At 46.5% G+C, this 16,403-nt stretch overlaps 1 protein-coding gene across 7 annotated transcripts in view; it reads right to left on the reverse strand.

The window, feature by feature from the left end:
• The window catches only part of LOC311518419 (butyrophilin subfamily 1 member A1-like), a gene marked incomplete at its 5' end in the record, with an annotated part of 52,433 nt that overhangs the window by 29,027 nt on the left and 7,003 nt on the right, over nucleotides 1-16,403 (reverse strand). For 3 of the 7 annotated variants that reach the window (XM_084624223.1, XM_084624224.1, XM_084624222.1), the window contains 3 exons: nucleotides 4,964-5,063; nucleotides 5,619-5,716; nucleotides 13,283-15,783. In XM_084624223.1, the coding sequence (XP_084480349.1) occupies nucleotides 4,964-5,063 (100 nt within the window). Of the gene's footprint in view, nucleotides 1-4,963; nucleotides 5,070-5,618; nucleotides 5,717-13,282; nucleotides 15,784-16,403 lie in introns of those variants that run through there. The other 4 variants (XM_084624227.1, XM_084624226.1, XM_084624225.1 and 1 more) reach the window with 3 other exon arrangements.

Below are 16,403 nucleotides of genomic sequence, written 5' to 3' on the forward strand. Positions count from 1 at the left end.
CAAAGAACTCTTAGGGGCGACTGCTGGGTGAGGAAAGTAGACAGTGGAAGCATAAGAGACTAACAGACCAAGAGAACCAGGCAGAGGAAAAGATGGGCTAATGAAGGAGAAATAGAGCTCAGGAACAGGTTTGCCGAGTTGGAAAATGAAGAAGGGGCACAGCAGGTGGTCACGGAAGGTGGAAGGGCAAGGAAGAAGAGAAGAGCAGCTATTCCTATAGGAAGAGGGTAAGAGTCAATGGAGAACACCACCAAATATGAACTCCAGGAGGATACGGGATGGGTTGCAGAGGATTGCAAGGGACAATAGGAATCGAGAGGACTTGCAGCCAGAGGGAACAGGGGATAGACCAGAGAATCGCACCATCATCAGGAAAAGGCAGGTCTACATGACTGGGGACTCCTTACTGAGAAGAATAGACAGGCCTCTAACCAGACCTGATCCAGACAACAGAAGGGTGTGCTGTCTGCCGGGTGCTAAGATATGGGATGAAGAGGGTCCTAACAGGAGCAGGAAAGAATCCACTAACTGTCCTTCATGTGGGAACAAATGATATGGCTAGATTCTTGCTGGAACGTATCAAGGGATACTATGCCAGACTGGGGAAGACGCTTAAGGAAATTGAGGCTCAAGTGATCTTCAGTGGGATTCTTCCTGTTCCTAGAGAAGGGCAACAAAGATGTGACAAGATTATGATGATCAACAGATGGCTCAGGCAGTGGTGCTATAAGGAGGGCTTTGGGATGTATGGCCACTGGGAAGCATTCATGGACAGAGGACTGTTCTCTCGGGATGGATTTCACCTGAGTAGGGAGGGAAATAGACTTCTAGGATGGAGGCTGGCACAACTGATTAAGAGAGCTTTAAACTAGGAATTTGGGGGAGATGGTTGGGAGATGTCCAGGTAATCTCTACGCTGGATTTTAACATTGAGAGGGAAGAAAACGAAGTAAGAAAGGATACTGCTATGGATAGGAGAACGGACATAAGGAGGAAGGGTAGTGTAGATGCCAGTCTAATAGGTGATACTGGTGGTAGAATGTCTGTGCTAATTGGGTACAGAATGTGAGAGAAGCCAAACAGCAAAAATTAAGATGTTTGTACACTAATGCGAGGAGCCTAGGTAACAAAATGGAGGAACTAGAGCTACTGGTGCAGGAAGTGACAGCAGATATTCTAGGGATAACAGAAACATGGTGGAATAGTCGTCATGACCGGAGTACAGGTATTGTAGGGTATGTGCTGTTTAGGAAGACACAAATAAAGGCAAAGGTGGTGGAGTCGCATTGTCTATCAATGATGAGGTAGACTGTAAAGAAATAAGAAGTTACGGAATGGATAAGACAGAGTCCGTCTGGGCAAAAATCACACTGGGGAAGAAAGCTACTAGAGCCTCCCCTGGGACAGTGCTTGGGGTGTGCTATAGACCGCCGGGATCCGATTTGGATAAGGATAGAGACCTCTTTAATGTTTTCAATGAAGTAAGTACTAATGGGAATTGTGTGATCATGGGAGACTTTAACTTCCCAGATATAGACTGGAGGACAAGTGCTAGTAATAATAATAGGGCTCAGATTTTCCTGGATGCGATAGCTGATGGACTCCTTCACCAAGTAGTTGCTGAACCGACAAGAGGGGATGCCATTTTAGATTTGGTTTTGGTGAGTAGTGAGGACCTCATAGAAGAAATGGTTGTAGGGGACAACCTTGGTTCGAGCAATCATGAGCTAATTCCGTTCAAACTAAATGGAAAAATAAACAAAAATAGATCTGTGACTAGGGTTTTTGATTTCAAAAGGGCTAACTTTAAAAAAATAAGGAAATTACTTAGGGAAGTGGATTGGACTGAAGAACTTGTGGATCTAAAGGCGGAGGAGGCCTGGAATTACTTCAAGTCAAGTTTGCAGAAACTATCAGAAGCCTGCATCCCAAGAAAGGGGAAAAAACTCATAGGCAGGAGTTGTAGACCAAGCTGGATGAGCAAGCATCTCAGAGAGTTGATTAAGAAAAAGCAGAAAGCCTACAAGGAATGGATGATGGGAGGGATCAGCAAGGAAAGCTACCTTATTGAGGTCAGACCATGTAGGGATAAAGTGAGAAAGGCCAAAAGCCATGTAGAGTTGGACCTTGCAAAGGGAATTAAAACCAATAGTAAAAGGTTCTATAGCCATATAAATAAGAAGAAAACAAAGAAAGAAGAAGTGGGACTGCTAAACACTGAGGATGGAGTGAAGGTTAAGGATAATTTAGGCATGGCCCAATATCTAAACAAATACTTTGCCTCAGTCTTTAATGAGGAGCTTAGGGACAATGGTAGGATGACAAATGGGAATGAGGATATGGAGGTAGATATTACCACATCCGAGGTAGAAGCCAAACTTGAACAGCTTAACGGGACTAAATCGGGGGGCCCGGATAATCTTCATCCAAGAATATTAAAGGAACTGGCACATGAAATTGAATGCCCATTAGCAAGAATTTTTAATGAATCTGTAAACTCAGGGGTTGTACCGTATGACTGGAGAATTGCTAACATAGTTCCTATTTTTAAGAAAGGGCAAAAAATGGTGATCTGGGTAACTACAGACCTGTTAGTTTGATATCTATAGTATGCAAGGTCTTGGAAAAAAATTTGAAGGAGAAAGTAATTAAGGACATTGAGGTCAATGGTAACTGGGACAAAATACAACATGGTTTTACAAAAGGTAGATCATGCCAAACCAACCTGATCTCTTTCTTTGAGAAGGTAACAGATTTTTTAGACAAAGGAAATGCAGTGGATCTAATTTACCTCGATTTCAGTAAGGCATTTGATATGGTTCCACATGGAGAATTATTAGCTAAATTGGAAAAGATGGGGATCAATATGAAAATTGAAAGGTGGATAAGGGACTGGTTAAAGGGGAGACTACAACTGGTCATACTGAAAGGTGAACTGTCAGGCTGGAAGGAGGTTACTAGTGGAGTTCTTCAGGGATCGGTTTTGGGACCAATCTTATTTACTCTTTTTATTACTGACCTTGGCACAAAAAGTGGGAATGTGCTAATACAGTTTGCAGATGACTCGAAGCTGGGAGGCATTGCCAATACAGAGAGGGACCGGGATATCATACAGGAAGATCTGGATAACCTTGTAAACTGAAGTAATGGTAATAGGATGACATTTAATAGTGAAACGTGCAAGGTCATGGATTTAGGGATTAATAACAAGAATTAATAAACTGGGGACACATCACTTGGAAGAAACAGAGGAGGAGAAGGACCTCGGAATATTGGTTGATCACAGGATGACTATGAGCCACCAATGTGATATGGCTGTGAAAAAGGCTAATGCGGTCTTGGGATGCATCAGGCGAGGTATTTCCAGTAGAGATAAGGAGGTTTTTGTACCATTATAGAAGGCACTGGTGAGACCTCATCTGGAATACTGTATGCAGTTCTGGTCTCCGATGTTTAAGAAGGATGAGTTCAAACTGGAACAGGTACAGAAAAGGGCTACTAGGATGATCCGAGGAATGGAAAACCTGTATTATGAAAGGAGACTCAAAGAGCCTGGCTTGTTTAGCCTAACCAAAAGAAGGCTGAGGGGAGATATGATTGCTCTCAATAAATATATCAGAGGGATAAATACCAGGGAGAGAGAGGAATTATTTAAGCTCAGTACCAATCAATCCCCTCCATAAGCTTCAAGTCTAAACTTCCTGATGGCCAGTTTATATCCATTTGTTCTTGTGTCTTCTTGGAGAAGGCACATATGCAATGGGGCAGCCTAGCCCACGTCACAGCAAGGATCTTTCTAGCAGCTAGAAGAAAGCATAAAAGAGAGATCGTGACATCATCTCTTGGCCTCTCTCCCCGTCACCTCCATCTCAACTCTTGGAAGATCGTCTAGAAGACAAAGATTTTTAACTATGGAGATTGGTCCCAGGCTGGAAGGATGTCCATCTGTGTATTAAGGAACTGTAAGCTACCTGTAACATCTGTTAGGGTGAGAGACTACTTAATTCAAATCTTACCTAGTCTTTTAAAGTTAAAATTTAGACTGCATTTCTATATTTATTACTTAGGTAACCAACTTTGATTTCTATGCCTGCTACTTATAATCACTTAAAATCTTAGTTAGCCTTTTTTGCATCTCCATCACATTGTTGACTTGTATTTAAGGCAAAGATTTTGGTATGGGTATTTTTAATAAAAGTCAGGGGCAGGCGGTGGGCAATAAACAATAAATCATGGAAGCCCAAGCTCCGCCATATGGGGCTGGAGCCTCAGCGCCACCTCCCCGGACTGAAGCCTTAGCTCTGCCGCCCAGAACTGAATCATAATTTTCAGGAAGTCACGGATTTCCCATAAAATCATGGAATCCATGACCTCCATGACTGACTCGTAGCCTTATTCATATTCAATCGGTGATCCACCATAAGCCCTGGATCCTTTTCAGTAGTGTTACCACCTAGTCATTTATTCGCCATTTTGTAACTGTGCATTTGCTTTTTCCTTCCTTCCAAATTGAACAGCTTTGAACTTGTCTTTATTGAATTCCATCCTGTTGATTTCGGACCAATTCTCCAATTTGTCCAGGTCATTTGGAATTCTCATCCTGTCTTCCAGAATTCTAGCAACCTCTCCTAGCTTGGTGTCATCTGCAAATTTTATCAGCATACTCTCCAGTTCATTATCCAAGTCATTAATGAAAATATTCAATAGTGATAGGTAGAGTGGCACAAGTTTAAGGTGAAACATGATGTAAAAGTCCACTGAGTACAGGTTACACTGAGACCAAGGGGAGTAAAAAGGAAGAAAAATCAATATCTTCCCCTGCCTCCCCTCCAAAAAAAGGATTTTATTTCTCAAATTTACATAAAATGCTCTTCTTATGAATTGTTTCAAAATAACAAAAGATCAATGGTATTAAAACTGTTGAGAGAAAGTAAAATACACTCTGTGACAAGAGGCTTCCTACCTGGTTCCAGTGTAGAAACACGGACAGCAAAAAAGAAAATGAGGTAACTGGACAGAGAGGGGTTGCCCATGGCACAGTGCGAGTGGAAGGAAATCCTCATCTTCATTGTAACGTGATCCAGACATCAGAAAGGAAAAGAAAAAACAAATGCCAAGTGAGCAACATGCTGTAATTCAAATTCATTGAGCACAAATACAAATTCATTGAGCACAATATGAACCCTAGGACATGTGCTAGTTAATAATTGCATCAAAATGTGCATGCTTGCTACTGTTTTTGTCAAAAGACATGTTACAAGACATAGCAAAACTCAGCTTCACCGTTCACCATCTCAAATTACAGTCCAATATTCTGGACAAAGGCCTTAATACTAGCATTTGCAAAATTCATTGAAAAATATTATCACAAAAATCACTAAATTTTGTAGAGTAATAGTCTGGTTGTAGAATTACAAAGAGAAAGTCACCAAGAAGAAAAAACCCTTAATGTATTTTGTATCTGTTTTTATAATGCAGTGTGAGAAAAGGCATTGCAATTTCTAGGTCTGGGTCACTTGGATAAATACAGATCATCTAAAGTCATTAATGAACCTTTTCAAGTAGAAAAAGAAGCATTTTAAAAACAAATTAAAGGATGAGAACTTCCTGCCACCTACCTCATGAACCCAGGAGAAACTTCCCAGCAGTTACAGGATCACTGGGACATTTCCAGCTTCTCACAGTCAGTGAAATGGACCCTTGGTCCGGTAGGTGCCTTACAATGAAAGAATTCATATTACAGTATAAAGCAAAAATAATTTAGGAAAAGAGAATCGGTTCAGTATCATCTGTCCTTGTGCAATTTTATGATAATGTTTTGTAAACAGCAGCAGAATTTACTCTTTTCTCCTGCATGTTGCAAGGTTGAAGATGCAAGTTAAATTGTAAAGCAGAAAGCCACCATTATCATTTAGATGGTGATATGAAATTAAAGAGTCCTTATGGAAATCTGCACGCAGCAATGTGCTTATCCTCTCAAACCCAGCAGGTTTAGCCTCACACACATCCCTGTTGGATCAGAGTCTGCTTCATCCCAGTATGATGGAGTGATGATAGTCACTCCATAGTTTAAGACTCTAATAGTTTCCTTTATAACCCTGATTTTTGACCCTACACCTATAAACTACAGGAAGATCCTATCACCTTCAAAACTGGAATGTTAGATCTGGGGCTGAAGTAAACTATATCTACTAAATTTGATGTGAATTGGACAAGTGGTTGCTGAATTATAACATCCTGTAAAAGAGGGTTCACCAAAATTAAAAAAATCTTTTTTTGCTGCTTTATAGCATAAAAAACAAATACAAACACGCATTTTGTTATGGTTCCCTGGTCCCTCTGCTCCCTGTACCCTCTACAGCAGAGGTTCAGGGGCTGCCCCACATATCTGATCCCTGGCACAGCACCCTAACCCTCTGAACATTCTGCTTTACGAGACTTGCCCAATGCTTGGCTCTTCCTGCAGCCTCTTGTCTCGTTCACGTGGCTGGGCAGGGGTAGCTCCATTGCACAGACAGCATAGCTAAGCACATAGATTCGGCACACTCATTGCAAAAGGCAGTGGCTAGCTAGGAGTGACTTGGGTCTGCCCCAGGAGAGACTGACGTTCTGTTCCTAACTCTGCTAGAAGTCACCTTGGGCAATGTCTCAGGTCCTCAGTTAACACCTCTGTTAGAAGGGGGAGGCCTCCTAGAATAGGGACATGGGGTGGTATTCACAAAGGTACTTACGTGCTCGAGTCCCATTTTTAGGCATTGCTGAGACCCACAAAACCACTGCTTGGCTGCTCCCCAACTCTGTAGGTGTCTTAGCTCACTTGGCTGCTCAGTGCCAAAGTTTCTGCAGCACATATTCCCTATGTGCCTAAGTTTCTGCCTCCGTGCATGTGCACTGCTGCCTCCTTCTAGGGTTCCAGATTCCTATCCCCTACCTAACCCCCAAAACAAACCACACCACTGGGAGACAGCAGCACCATGTTCAATCCCCGCTCCTTCCTCAGCAGAGAGGGGGATGTAAACCATGGGTTCCCATATTCCAGGTGAGTCTCTCTAGCCCCTGGGCTAACCATTATTTTGTGTGACACTAGGCAGCCCGAGCCCAGATTGGGCCCCACACCCAAGTTGGGCAGAGGAGCACTTATCCTCCCTCGGCTCCGGAATCACCAGCAGACCTAAGCACATTCCTGCAGTCTGTCTCTGAGGGAGGGGCAAGGCTTAGCACACACCCCTTTTGCTTTGCTTCCTCTGGTTATTCACATAGCTGGAGTAGTGTAACTTAGGTCAACTTACCCTGGTAGTGAAGACAAGCCCAAAGATTGTGACGTGCAGAGGAACGTTAACACTAGAGGTGAGACTAAACCACATGATCTCCTGGCTCCCAGCCCACTACACCTCTCTCTAGCCTCAGGGTGTTAAACTCATTCTGTGCATGGGGCCAAATTCCATTTTTATTATGATCTCTGTGCCAGGGCATCCATTTAGGGCTCACCACTCTCCTCATTCCAAAGTGGTGCCCCCATCAACCCCAATGGTAGACTGAGAGCAGAATGCAGCCTTTATAGAGTAAATTCACTGTTCATTATCATCAGTGTGTTACTTCTTCAAGACCTTTGTTATCACGCTCACCATCACTCAGTGGGGAAAATGCTCACCACTATTCTCTCTGTCCTATCTTCCTTTTTCTCTATTTCTTCCCTTACTTTGCGGGTCTCCTCCTGTCTTCCCTCAGCATTCCTTCCCTTCCGCTACCACCACTTCACCTTCAGGACTTCCCACCCACCCCCTTCCCTATCCCAGTGGCTAAAATGGGTGAAATAGTTAATGCTAAGGTACTGACAGAAAACAACCCCACGTGCACACCCTACACACCATTGCAATAATGTTTGTACAAGGTATGCCTTCTGAGGTGTCATTTAAAAACTTATTGTTTGCTGATCAATCATATCATGGCAAAATGTGTGTAGGAGTGTTTTATGTTAAATTATCAACATAAACTAAAATCATAACTAAAAATATGTTTTCTAGGTAAATCTGGGGAGTGGCCAAACTACTTCCTCAGAGACAAAGGGCAAGCTGACACCTCAGCCAGGTGAAAACAAGGATGATGGACCAATACCTGCTAAGTGGCCACTCTTTGGCACGGAAGGGGGAGAGACAAAAATCTACATCCTGGCAAAGAAAAAGCATGGAGTTTCCATCCACACAGACTGCCTGTCACCTTGCTCCCAGCTGGAAATGCTTCTCAAAGGGCGGACGGGATTATAAAAAGGAGGGGTAGACAACTCTAGGGTCCCTCCTCTCTCTCTCTCTCTCTCTCCCTGCCAATCACATTTTCTCCACCTGAAAAGACATAGGAAGCAACTGTTGGACTATAGGGAAGGGGTCCTGACTTAAAGAATTTGGTCTATAAGACTGCCGACAGCATAGGTGAAAAACTTGGCTTGAATCTAATATAGTTTGTTAAACTAGACGTTAGTCAGTTTTCTGTCTTTATTTTTCTTGTAACCATTTCTGACTTTAATGCCTCATTACTTGTACTCACTTAAAATCTATTTCATTGTAGTTAATAAACTTGTTTTAATGTTTTACCAATCACAGCCCAGGAGCACCCATGGAGTCAGTGCCTATGTACAAGAGGGTTCTGTTTGAACTTCACTGAGAGCAGTTCCAGAGCACTGACCCTGTGCACACCATGAAAAATGGCACGGGGTCTTAGTTGGGGAAAGAAAACTGAGCCTCCTTCCGAATACAGTGAAACGGAGACACAGATCCAGCTCTTGGTCTGCAAATAAAGGGTGGCAATGTATCTACTGCTTTCTGTATAGTGCTGTACTAATCTCTGGTTGATAATCTTAGATTAAATAATTCCAATTGAGCCTGATATTCAACAATCTTGAGTCACTAATTCAGACATGCAACACTACTTTGTAAATGGAGATAACCACACATTCCTTTGTTTAAGATGGACCTCTTTAACAACTTTTGCCTAGGCAGGTCTCTGTGGTTTTGAACGTGCTAATAACATAATACAGGGGGATGTCATAACTTTACATGTAATGTTGCTACAAACATTTCACCAGGATATTACTGACCAGTGAGATTTTTTCAGAAGATACCTCACAAGGCATATTTTGTACAAAGATTATTACAATGGTGTGTAGGATGTGAACACAGGGTGCATTCCCTCACACCGACACAGTAGATCTCAGCAGAGGGAGTCCAGTGGCGTGATTTATGTGTCTCCTCTCCTTCAGCGTGTAGCACCCTTGCCAGACAAACCAAGGGGGAACCCCAAGAAAACATGAGACAATATTGGCCAACATGCATCCAGACACTAGATGGATTCACCACGTTCTGGTTTTTAAAAAGCAGGAAGGAGTGTGGGGAAACATACTGCTTCATTACCGCATAGTTTCTCTCCTTCATGCAGTTACTCAATCCTTCATGCTGCCACGTGGCTTTTGTCTTTTCAAACATTATTTTTTATTGAAACACACATGGAAATATAGCGTATCTGGAGTGACATTTCCCTCAGTGCTTTACCTAAAATTTTATTGTAAACCCTCAGTTGAAGAGTGTCATGTTCAGGGTCTCAAAAGTGTGTGCGTGTGTGTGGGGGGGTGTTAACGGCAGAAACCCATCTCAGTGGCTCCTTGGGAGGAAAAGGAGTCAAAGGGGCCAGCTAGGCCCTGGCAGAGAGCCCAGGGCTGGGGTTACCTGGACAGACCCCTCAGATCGCCTCCTGTTGCAGCAAGCAGGGGTCTAGACAGAGACACCGCATGCAACAAGCTCAGAGTCCATTGGTCCTAGCTTGAGTTACTGAGCCCCTACCACAAGGATCAGGCTGTCCCTCCCTTGCAGATCAGGGGAGTCACAGGAGGGGACTCCTTTTATTCCTATGATGTGAGTAAAAAAGCATTTGAAGGCTAGTGGGTGTTGAAATCAACTCATTTGTCAGGTGCTCCAGCTCTGCAATGCCTTGTCCAAATAACTCCAGATTTCCCCACAAACACAATCTCACCCCGACCTTCGGCAGAGCTGACTTATCTTTTGGAATTTAGAGAAGATGCAAAAGCTGTCTTTAAACAAAAACTTTGCTGCAGACTTAACTCTGGAGAGGCTGCTGCCTATGTCTCCAGCTCTCCTCCAAGGCCCACGCTGATTTCTGCCAGCCGCTACCCTGGTCAGGGTTTCCAATGGCAGAGGGTTTACCAGGAATCCAGGTTACGGTGGCACTTGTTGTGTTCACAGCACACACAGAGAGAAGTTAAATAGCAATAACTTTTCTTCTAGGAATTCAGAACACACAAGAACGCAACACTTAGAGAGACAGACAAAGCTGGCTGCTCCCTAAAACAGGGATGGGGCGGAGAGGAGATGGGGCATGGGATGGGGAAGAGAAGGGATTAGGGGAAGCGGGGGCAAGGGGAAGAGGCAGAGGTTGGATGGGAATGAGATGGAGTGGTGGGGAAGGGGCATGGGATGGGGAAGAGAAGGGGATGGGGAAGCAGGGGTGGGGGGAAGAGGCACTGGGGACAAAGAGGATGAGGTGGGAAGGAGATGGAGTGGTGGGAAAGGGGCATGGGATGGAGAAGAGGTAGTGGGGATGAAGGGGGTGGGGTGGAGAGGAGATGGGGCAGTGGGGAAGGGGCATGGGAGAAGAGAGGAGGGGATGGGGGAAGCGGGGGTGTGGGGAAAAGAGGCAGTGGGGACAAAGGGGGTGGGGTGGAGAGGAGATGTCACAGTGGTGAAGGGGCATGGGATGGGGAAGAGAAGGAGACAGGGGAAGCAGGGGCAGGGGGAAGAGGCAGGGGTCAGATGGGAATGAGATGGAGTGGTGGGGAAGGGGCATGGGATGGGGAAGAGAAAGGGATGGGGGAAGCGGGGGCCCAGCATGCGGAGCCCCTTGGCAGCAGCTGGGGCTCCCCTGTTAAGCAGGCCCATCAAACCCTTACCCTGACAAGCCCCACCTCCCCTGCATCTGTACCACCCCGATGAACCCCCCCAGACACCCTCCCCACTGAGCCCCAACCACCTACCACCTGGACCCCCACCTTCCCTGCACCCAGACACACACACACACACACACCCTGCTGAGCTCCAACCACTTTCACTTGGCCCCCCCTGCAGACTCCCATTGCTCCTTGTTAGGATATAGATATTCAGGCCTGTCTGTAAAGGCCTATACTCTAAGAATTTAGGTGTATTCCTATCACTTGGCTAGTTAGAGGTATAAAAGAAAGAATCAAAATCACTGTCTGCCAGTGTAAGGGCCTTCTCTTACTGTGACAGTCTGAGGCCCTGTTCTTAGGCTAAGGCCTTTGGCTAAGCGACAGAGGCAGCCATAAGCTGGGAAGTGAATGGTCACATCCTCACATTCCAAACTAGTCACATTGAAATAAGGTGCTATTGGGCTGTTAGGAATTTAATCCTGTCCTTATAGTGCCTATCACCTCCAGAGAAAGGGAAGTGCCTAGAAGCTGTAAAAGGAAATTGAGGTTGATAATTTTCTGTCTGGTAAGAACTCACTTATCAATAGACATAGCTGGGAAACTCTTATGTCTTTACAGATGTAGTTGTGAAATCCTCACTTCTGTATTGTTTTGTCATTATAGTTCCCACTTTGCTATTGTTTATTGGCATGGTCTCTGTCTGGTTCTGTGATTGCTTCTGTCTGCTGTATAATTAATTTTGCTGGGTGTAAACTAATTAAGGTGGTGGGATATAATTGGTTAGCTAATCCATGTTAGGATTGGTTAGTTAAATTTTAGTAGAATGATTGGTTAAGGTATAGCTAAGAATATTACTATATAAATTAGGGGCAAACAGGAAGTAAGTTGGGATTTGAAAATAAGGAAAAAAGGAACTTGTATTTAAGCTTGCTGGAAGTTCACCCCAATAAACATCGAATTGTTTGCACCTTCGGACTTCGGGTATTGTTGCTCTCTGTTCATGCGAGGACCAGGGAAGTGAGTGGGTGAAGGAATAAGCCCCCTAACACTCCTGCACCTGGAACCTCCCTGTGCATCCAGATCCACTGAGCTGCCTGCACTCAGACTGCCCCACACAGAACCCTCTTACCCCCATCTGGATCCCCCCACACTTGGATCCTGCTGCCAGGCTGAGCCTCCTTGCCCACATCTGGTGTGCCTAGCACAAAAGGGGCAGGGCCCCAGGGTGTTTCTGTGGCAGGCGTGGCCCTTGTGCTGGGTCAGGGTCAGGTTCAGCCTCACTGCCAAGTCCCTGTCCTGGGGGAGGCTGCGGGGTATTCTCCCAACTCCATGCAGCCAGTGGTCTGTGTTCCCCACTGCCATGGTGGAGCTTCCACATTTATTTATTGTAAAAAAAAAAAAAATGCAGAATTTTGAAATATTATGCACAGAATTTGATGTAGAATTCCCTCAGGAATAAGGGGCACTGTACAACTGTGATGGTGGGAATGTGAAGGGGGTGCTGGACAGTAGGGGATCTGTAGGTGGGGGAGCTGGGCAGGGGGTATGGCATGTAGGGTGCTGTGCAGTTGTGGTGGGAGGTCAGCAGGAGGAGTCTCTGGGCAGGGGGTGCTGGGCATAGGAGGTCCAGGGGCATTGGGATCTGTGGGGGAAGTCTCTGGGTGAGGGGGTGCTGGGTATAAGGGCAGGGCACTGGGCAGGGGTTCAGTGTGGAAGGGGCACACTGGCAGTGCAGGGCTGGGTGGGCCAGTGTGTGTCTAACAGTTGTGAATTTGTAAACAGTGCCCTCGTGCTGGACTGAGTGGGGCCACTCCCACTGCGCCTCATTGCCCCCAACTGGCCCCTCGCTCTGCAGACCGTCCCCCATCACATGCCCTATTCCTCAGTGGGGGCCCACAAATATGTTTGGTGCCGGGCCCACAAAAAGTTAATCCAGCCCTGGGCCCAACGTGCTGGAATTGACCCCTCCCTGCACCAGCCTTATTGAATCTGGCCTACGGCATTTCCCTTCTTCTAGTCTCTTAAAGCAGAATTTCAGTGGAGTGAGCTGATGGCAAATACACACAGTCACCAGAGAAGGAGAAAGCACACACTCCTCTGCAGTCTCTAATTCCAGGAAATCATGCAGAAGAGCGAATAAACAAACACTATTTCAGTCTGTGTTACAGGGTAATGGAAAAGGGCCCCAAAGGTCTCTGAGCATTTTAAACATTTCTGCAGCAATATTGAAAGTAGGTAACTGAGAGCCCCAGATGGACTGCTGCCCATAGGAACAGCTTCTACGAAGAATAACAGAGCCATCACCCACAGCAATTGAGGGCTGACACTCACCTGCCTGCTGGATCTTACAGGGATGGGCTTCCAGCTATAGCTGCATTGCCCCCGGGCATGTCTGACTCCAGTCTGTTCAGACAACTATTGCTGGATAAAGTACAGCAATTTTATGGGAACTGAAACATTCTCCATGCACCCAGCAGCTCTCAACTGAAAGTGAAAGTGAAAACACACACACAGCCCTAGGGCAGTGACAGTTTTAGTTTTTAAGGCTTTTCCCTGCTTGCTCAGAGTCACAGTAATCAGTTGTATTTCTGTCGTACACACACACACCCCTCCCCTCAAGGCTGTCTGCCCCTACGAGCACTACACTTTTCAGACCGAAGCTGTGTGCCAGAGGGGTGCAGAACTAATCAGACCTCAGCAGTAGTCCTTGGCCAAGTTAGGAAAGGCCTCCCTATGGTTGCAGGTAATTCACAAGTTTTCTGGTGCAAAATAAAACAAACTCTCTGAGACACAGGCCACATTCTCCTTCCACAGTGGGGAACAAACAACAAGAGCCATATTCTGCCTGGCCTTCACGCAGGTGGGTAGTGTGAGTTTAGAGAGGCTTTCCCTCCCTGCTTGCATGGCCTAGATAAAGTCCCCCCAACCCTGTGCCAGCAGGACTAGAGCAGGGCAGGCAACCCTATGAAGTGGTGCAGCAGTTGGCATGCTCCCACTGCATGTGCTCTAACCCAACCAATATCCACCTACCTCCAGAGCTCTTTGTCCTGGTTTCTAATCAGAAAGGCCCTGTCTGGCTCCCCGGTACAGGAGAAGGGACCAGGCCCTTCACCAGAGCCTAATGGGTCTTTCTTTATTTGATAGAGTTATGGGGGAGGGTTGAGGGTTGTTCCTGGGTGGCTAGCAGGGCTGTTTTGCAGCTTTGATTTATTGCCTGAGTTCATTCATTGCGTGTGGGATGATGCTTTCCTGCTGGGTGGGCACTATTAGCTGTTCATAGAATATCAGGGTTGGAAGGGATCTCAGGAGGTCATCTAGTCCAATCCCCTGCTCAAAGCAGCACCAGTCCCCAATTTTTGCCCCAGATCCCTAAATGGCCCCCTCAAGGATTGAGCTCACAACCCTGGGTTTAGCAGGCCAATGCTCAAACCACTGAGCTATCCCTCCTGTTGGAACCCTAACGAATTGGTCAGGCACCCGGAGCTCTTTGCAGGTGTATTTTGGTTGGTATTTCATGCTAAGAAAGGCTAATAGTAAATAACAGAACTTGTTTTCCATGTTTTCCGCCAGGGGAGGTGTCAGAATGCAGCAGTGTCCCACAACTCAGCCAGCCTGCCCAGGAGACTGGGCTCCCCCACGGAGGCTCCCACTCATGTTCACACCAGGGCTGTCCGCCTCTGATCCAAACATTCCATGCGAACTGCTGCTGGAGGCTGGAGGACGCAGGGAGAACTGGTAGCTACAGGGCGGTGAGGTTCCAGCTCCATGCAGCCTGCTGCTGCCCCATCCACCTGCGTTGGCATGTGAGTACACAAATGAAGGATGCTGCACAAAGCAAACAAGGTATGGCCAGTACCCACAGTACCCAGAGACAGTATTTGCACAGAAAGAGCCTGATTGGCTCAGTGCCAAGTGGGATAGCTGGTCTGGGCTGGTCTCTCGCACCAAAAGAAGCTGGGCTAATAAAAGATATTACCTCACCCACCTTGTAAAACAATAACTGGAAATCCAGGCTCAGAGCTCAGGGTCCTTCTAGCGTCTCTCTGCTCTTCCCCATCCCACCCCCCAATACACAAGGGACCCCAGGCTTCCAGCCCTACCTGCAGGGTCTCAAAAGTGTGTGTGTGGCGGTGGTGGCGGGGAGGGGGAGGGTAATGGCAGAAACCCATCTCAGTGTCTCCTTGGGAGGAAGAGGAGCCAAAGGGGCCAGCTAAGCCATGGCAGAGAGCCCAGGGCTGGGGTTACCTGGACAGACCCCCTCAGATCGCCTCCTGTTGCAGCAAGCAAGGGTCACTGCACAGATCTGCCCTGATGTCACCTCCCCTACTGCCATGGATCCATACGATTGGTGCTACACTCTGGCTTTGGAACAGTCTCTCAGGAAGCCCTTTGATGTGCCAGACCCCTCCCCGGAGGTCTCACTCCTTCCTCCAGGGTCATCACACGGCTTCACTGCCTGCTGTGACTGGATCTCTGGGCCTTCAGCACTCCTGCTTCACACCAGGAGCAGCGTTCAGCGGATCCAGCTGAGAGACTCCTGATATGGACTTGTCCACACTTCAGGGATTAAGGCACCTCACCAAGCATTTGCAGTGACATTCAGAGCATTGACAACAGAGTGATCGCCTGTTCCGAATTTGGCAGGACAGTCTCGAAAGGCAGAGATCAAGCCCCGGTCCCAGGCTGAATGACTCCAGGACAGCTTCTCCCTCTGGGTCATTTGTTGCTAGGTGTCAATGCCTGAGCAATTCGGTTTGCCATCTTCTTCTCAACTGCTCCATTGGTATGGGGAGAAAGCTAGGTGACATCCACATTTGTGTCTCTTAGCCTGCCTTGAGAGCAAAAAGTCATTTTTCATTTTTCACTGGGTAACAATGCAGCATATGGGGTAAACTGAGGCACACACAGAATTCATAAAATTATTACCAAAAAATCCCCACTTCATCATAGCTCTTCCCCCTTTGAGACTGAACTGAGCAGGGTCACATTAACCAAGGACCTGGGGAACTCTGAATCCCAAATGTTATCCATAGATGTCAGCATCTTTCCAGCCTCCTTGGTAGGTGTCCTACCAGGAACTTCCAAGATTCTTATAGCTTAGTTGCTAATCAATCAAGGTCATGGTTTTCAAGACACAATTCAGCACAGTGTCATGTCCTCCCTTAGGTCTGGTCTGGTCGATGACACTAGCAGGGTGTACATGGGGAGTTTTCATTGGGCCCCATCCCCTTTTGCCACCCCAAAATTTTTGGGTTTGGAGCTGGACTGCCACTCCCTCCTCCCCATCTGCCAGGGAGTAAGGAGGGCAGTGACCCCACATTCTTCCATGTGTCAGCCATCTTGGCTGCAGCCTGGGGTGCCCTGACCTCTAGGCTGGTGTAGAAAGTGACCCCTTAAGCATTTGGTCTTAACCCAGCCATATGTCTGGGGTTCTGGTTTCCAAGGATCTGGT

This window comes from Lepidochelys olivacea (genome assembly GCF_965140295.1).
Source record: "Lepidochelys olivacea isolate rLepOli2 genome assembly, chromosome: 3".
Lineage (NCBI taxonomy): Eukaryota > Metazoa > Chordata > Testudines > Cheloniidae > Lepidochelys > Lepidochelys olivacea.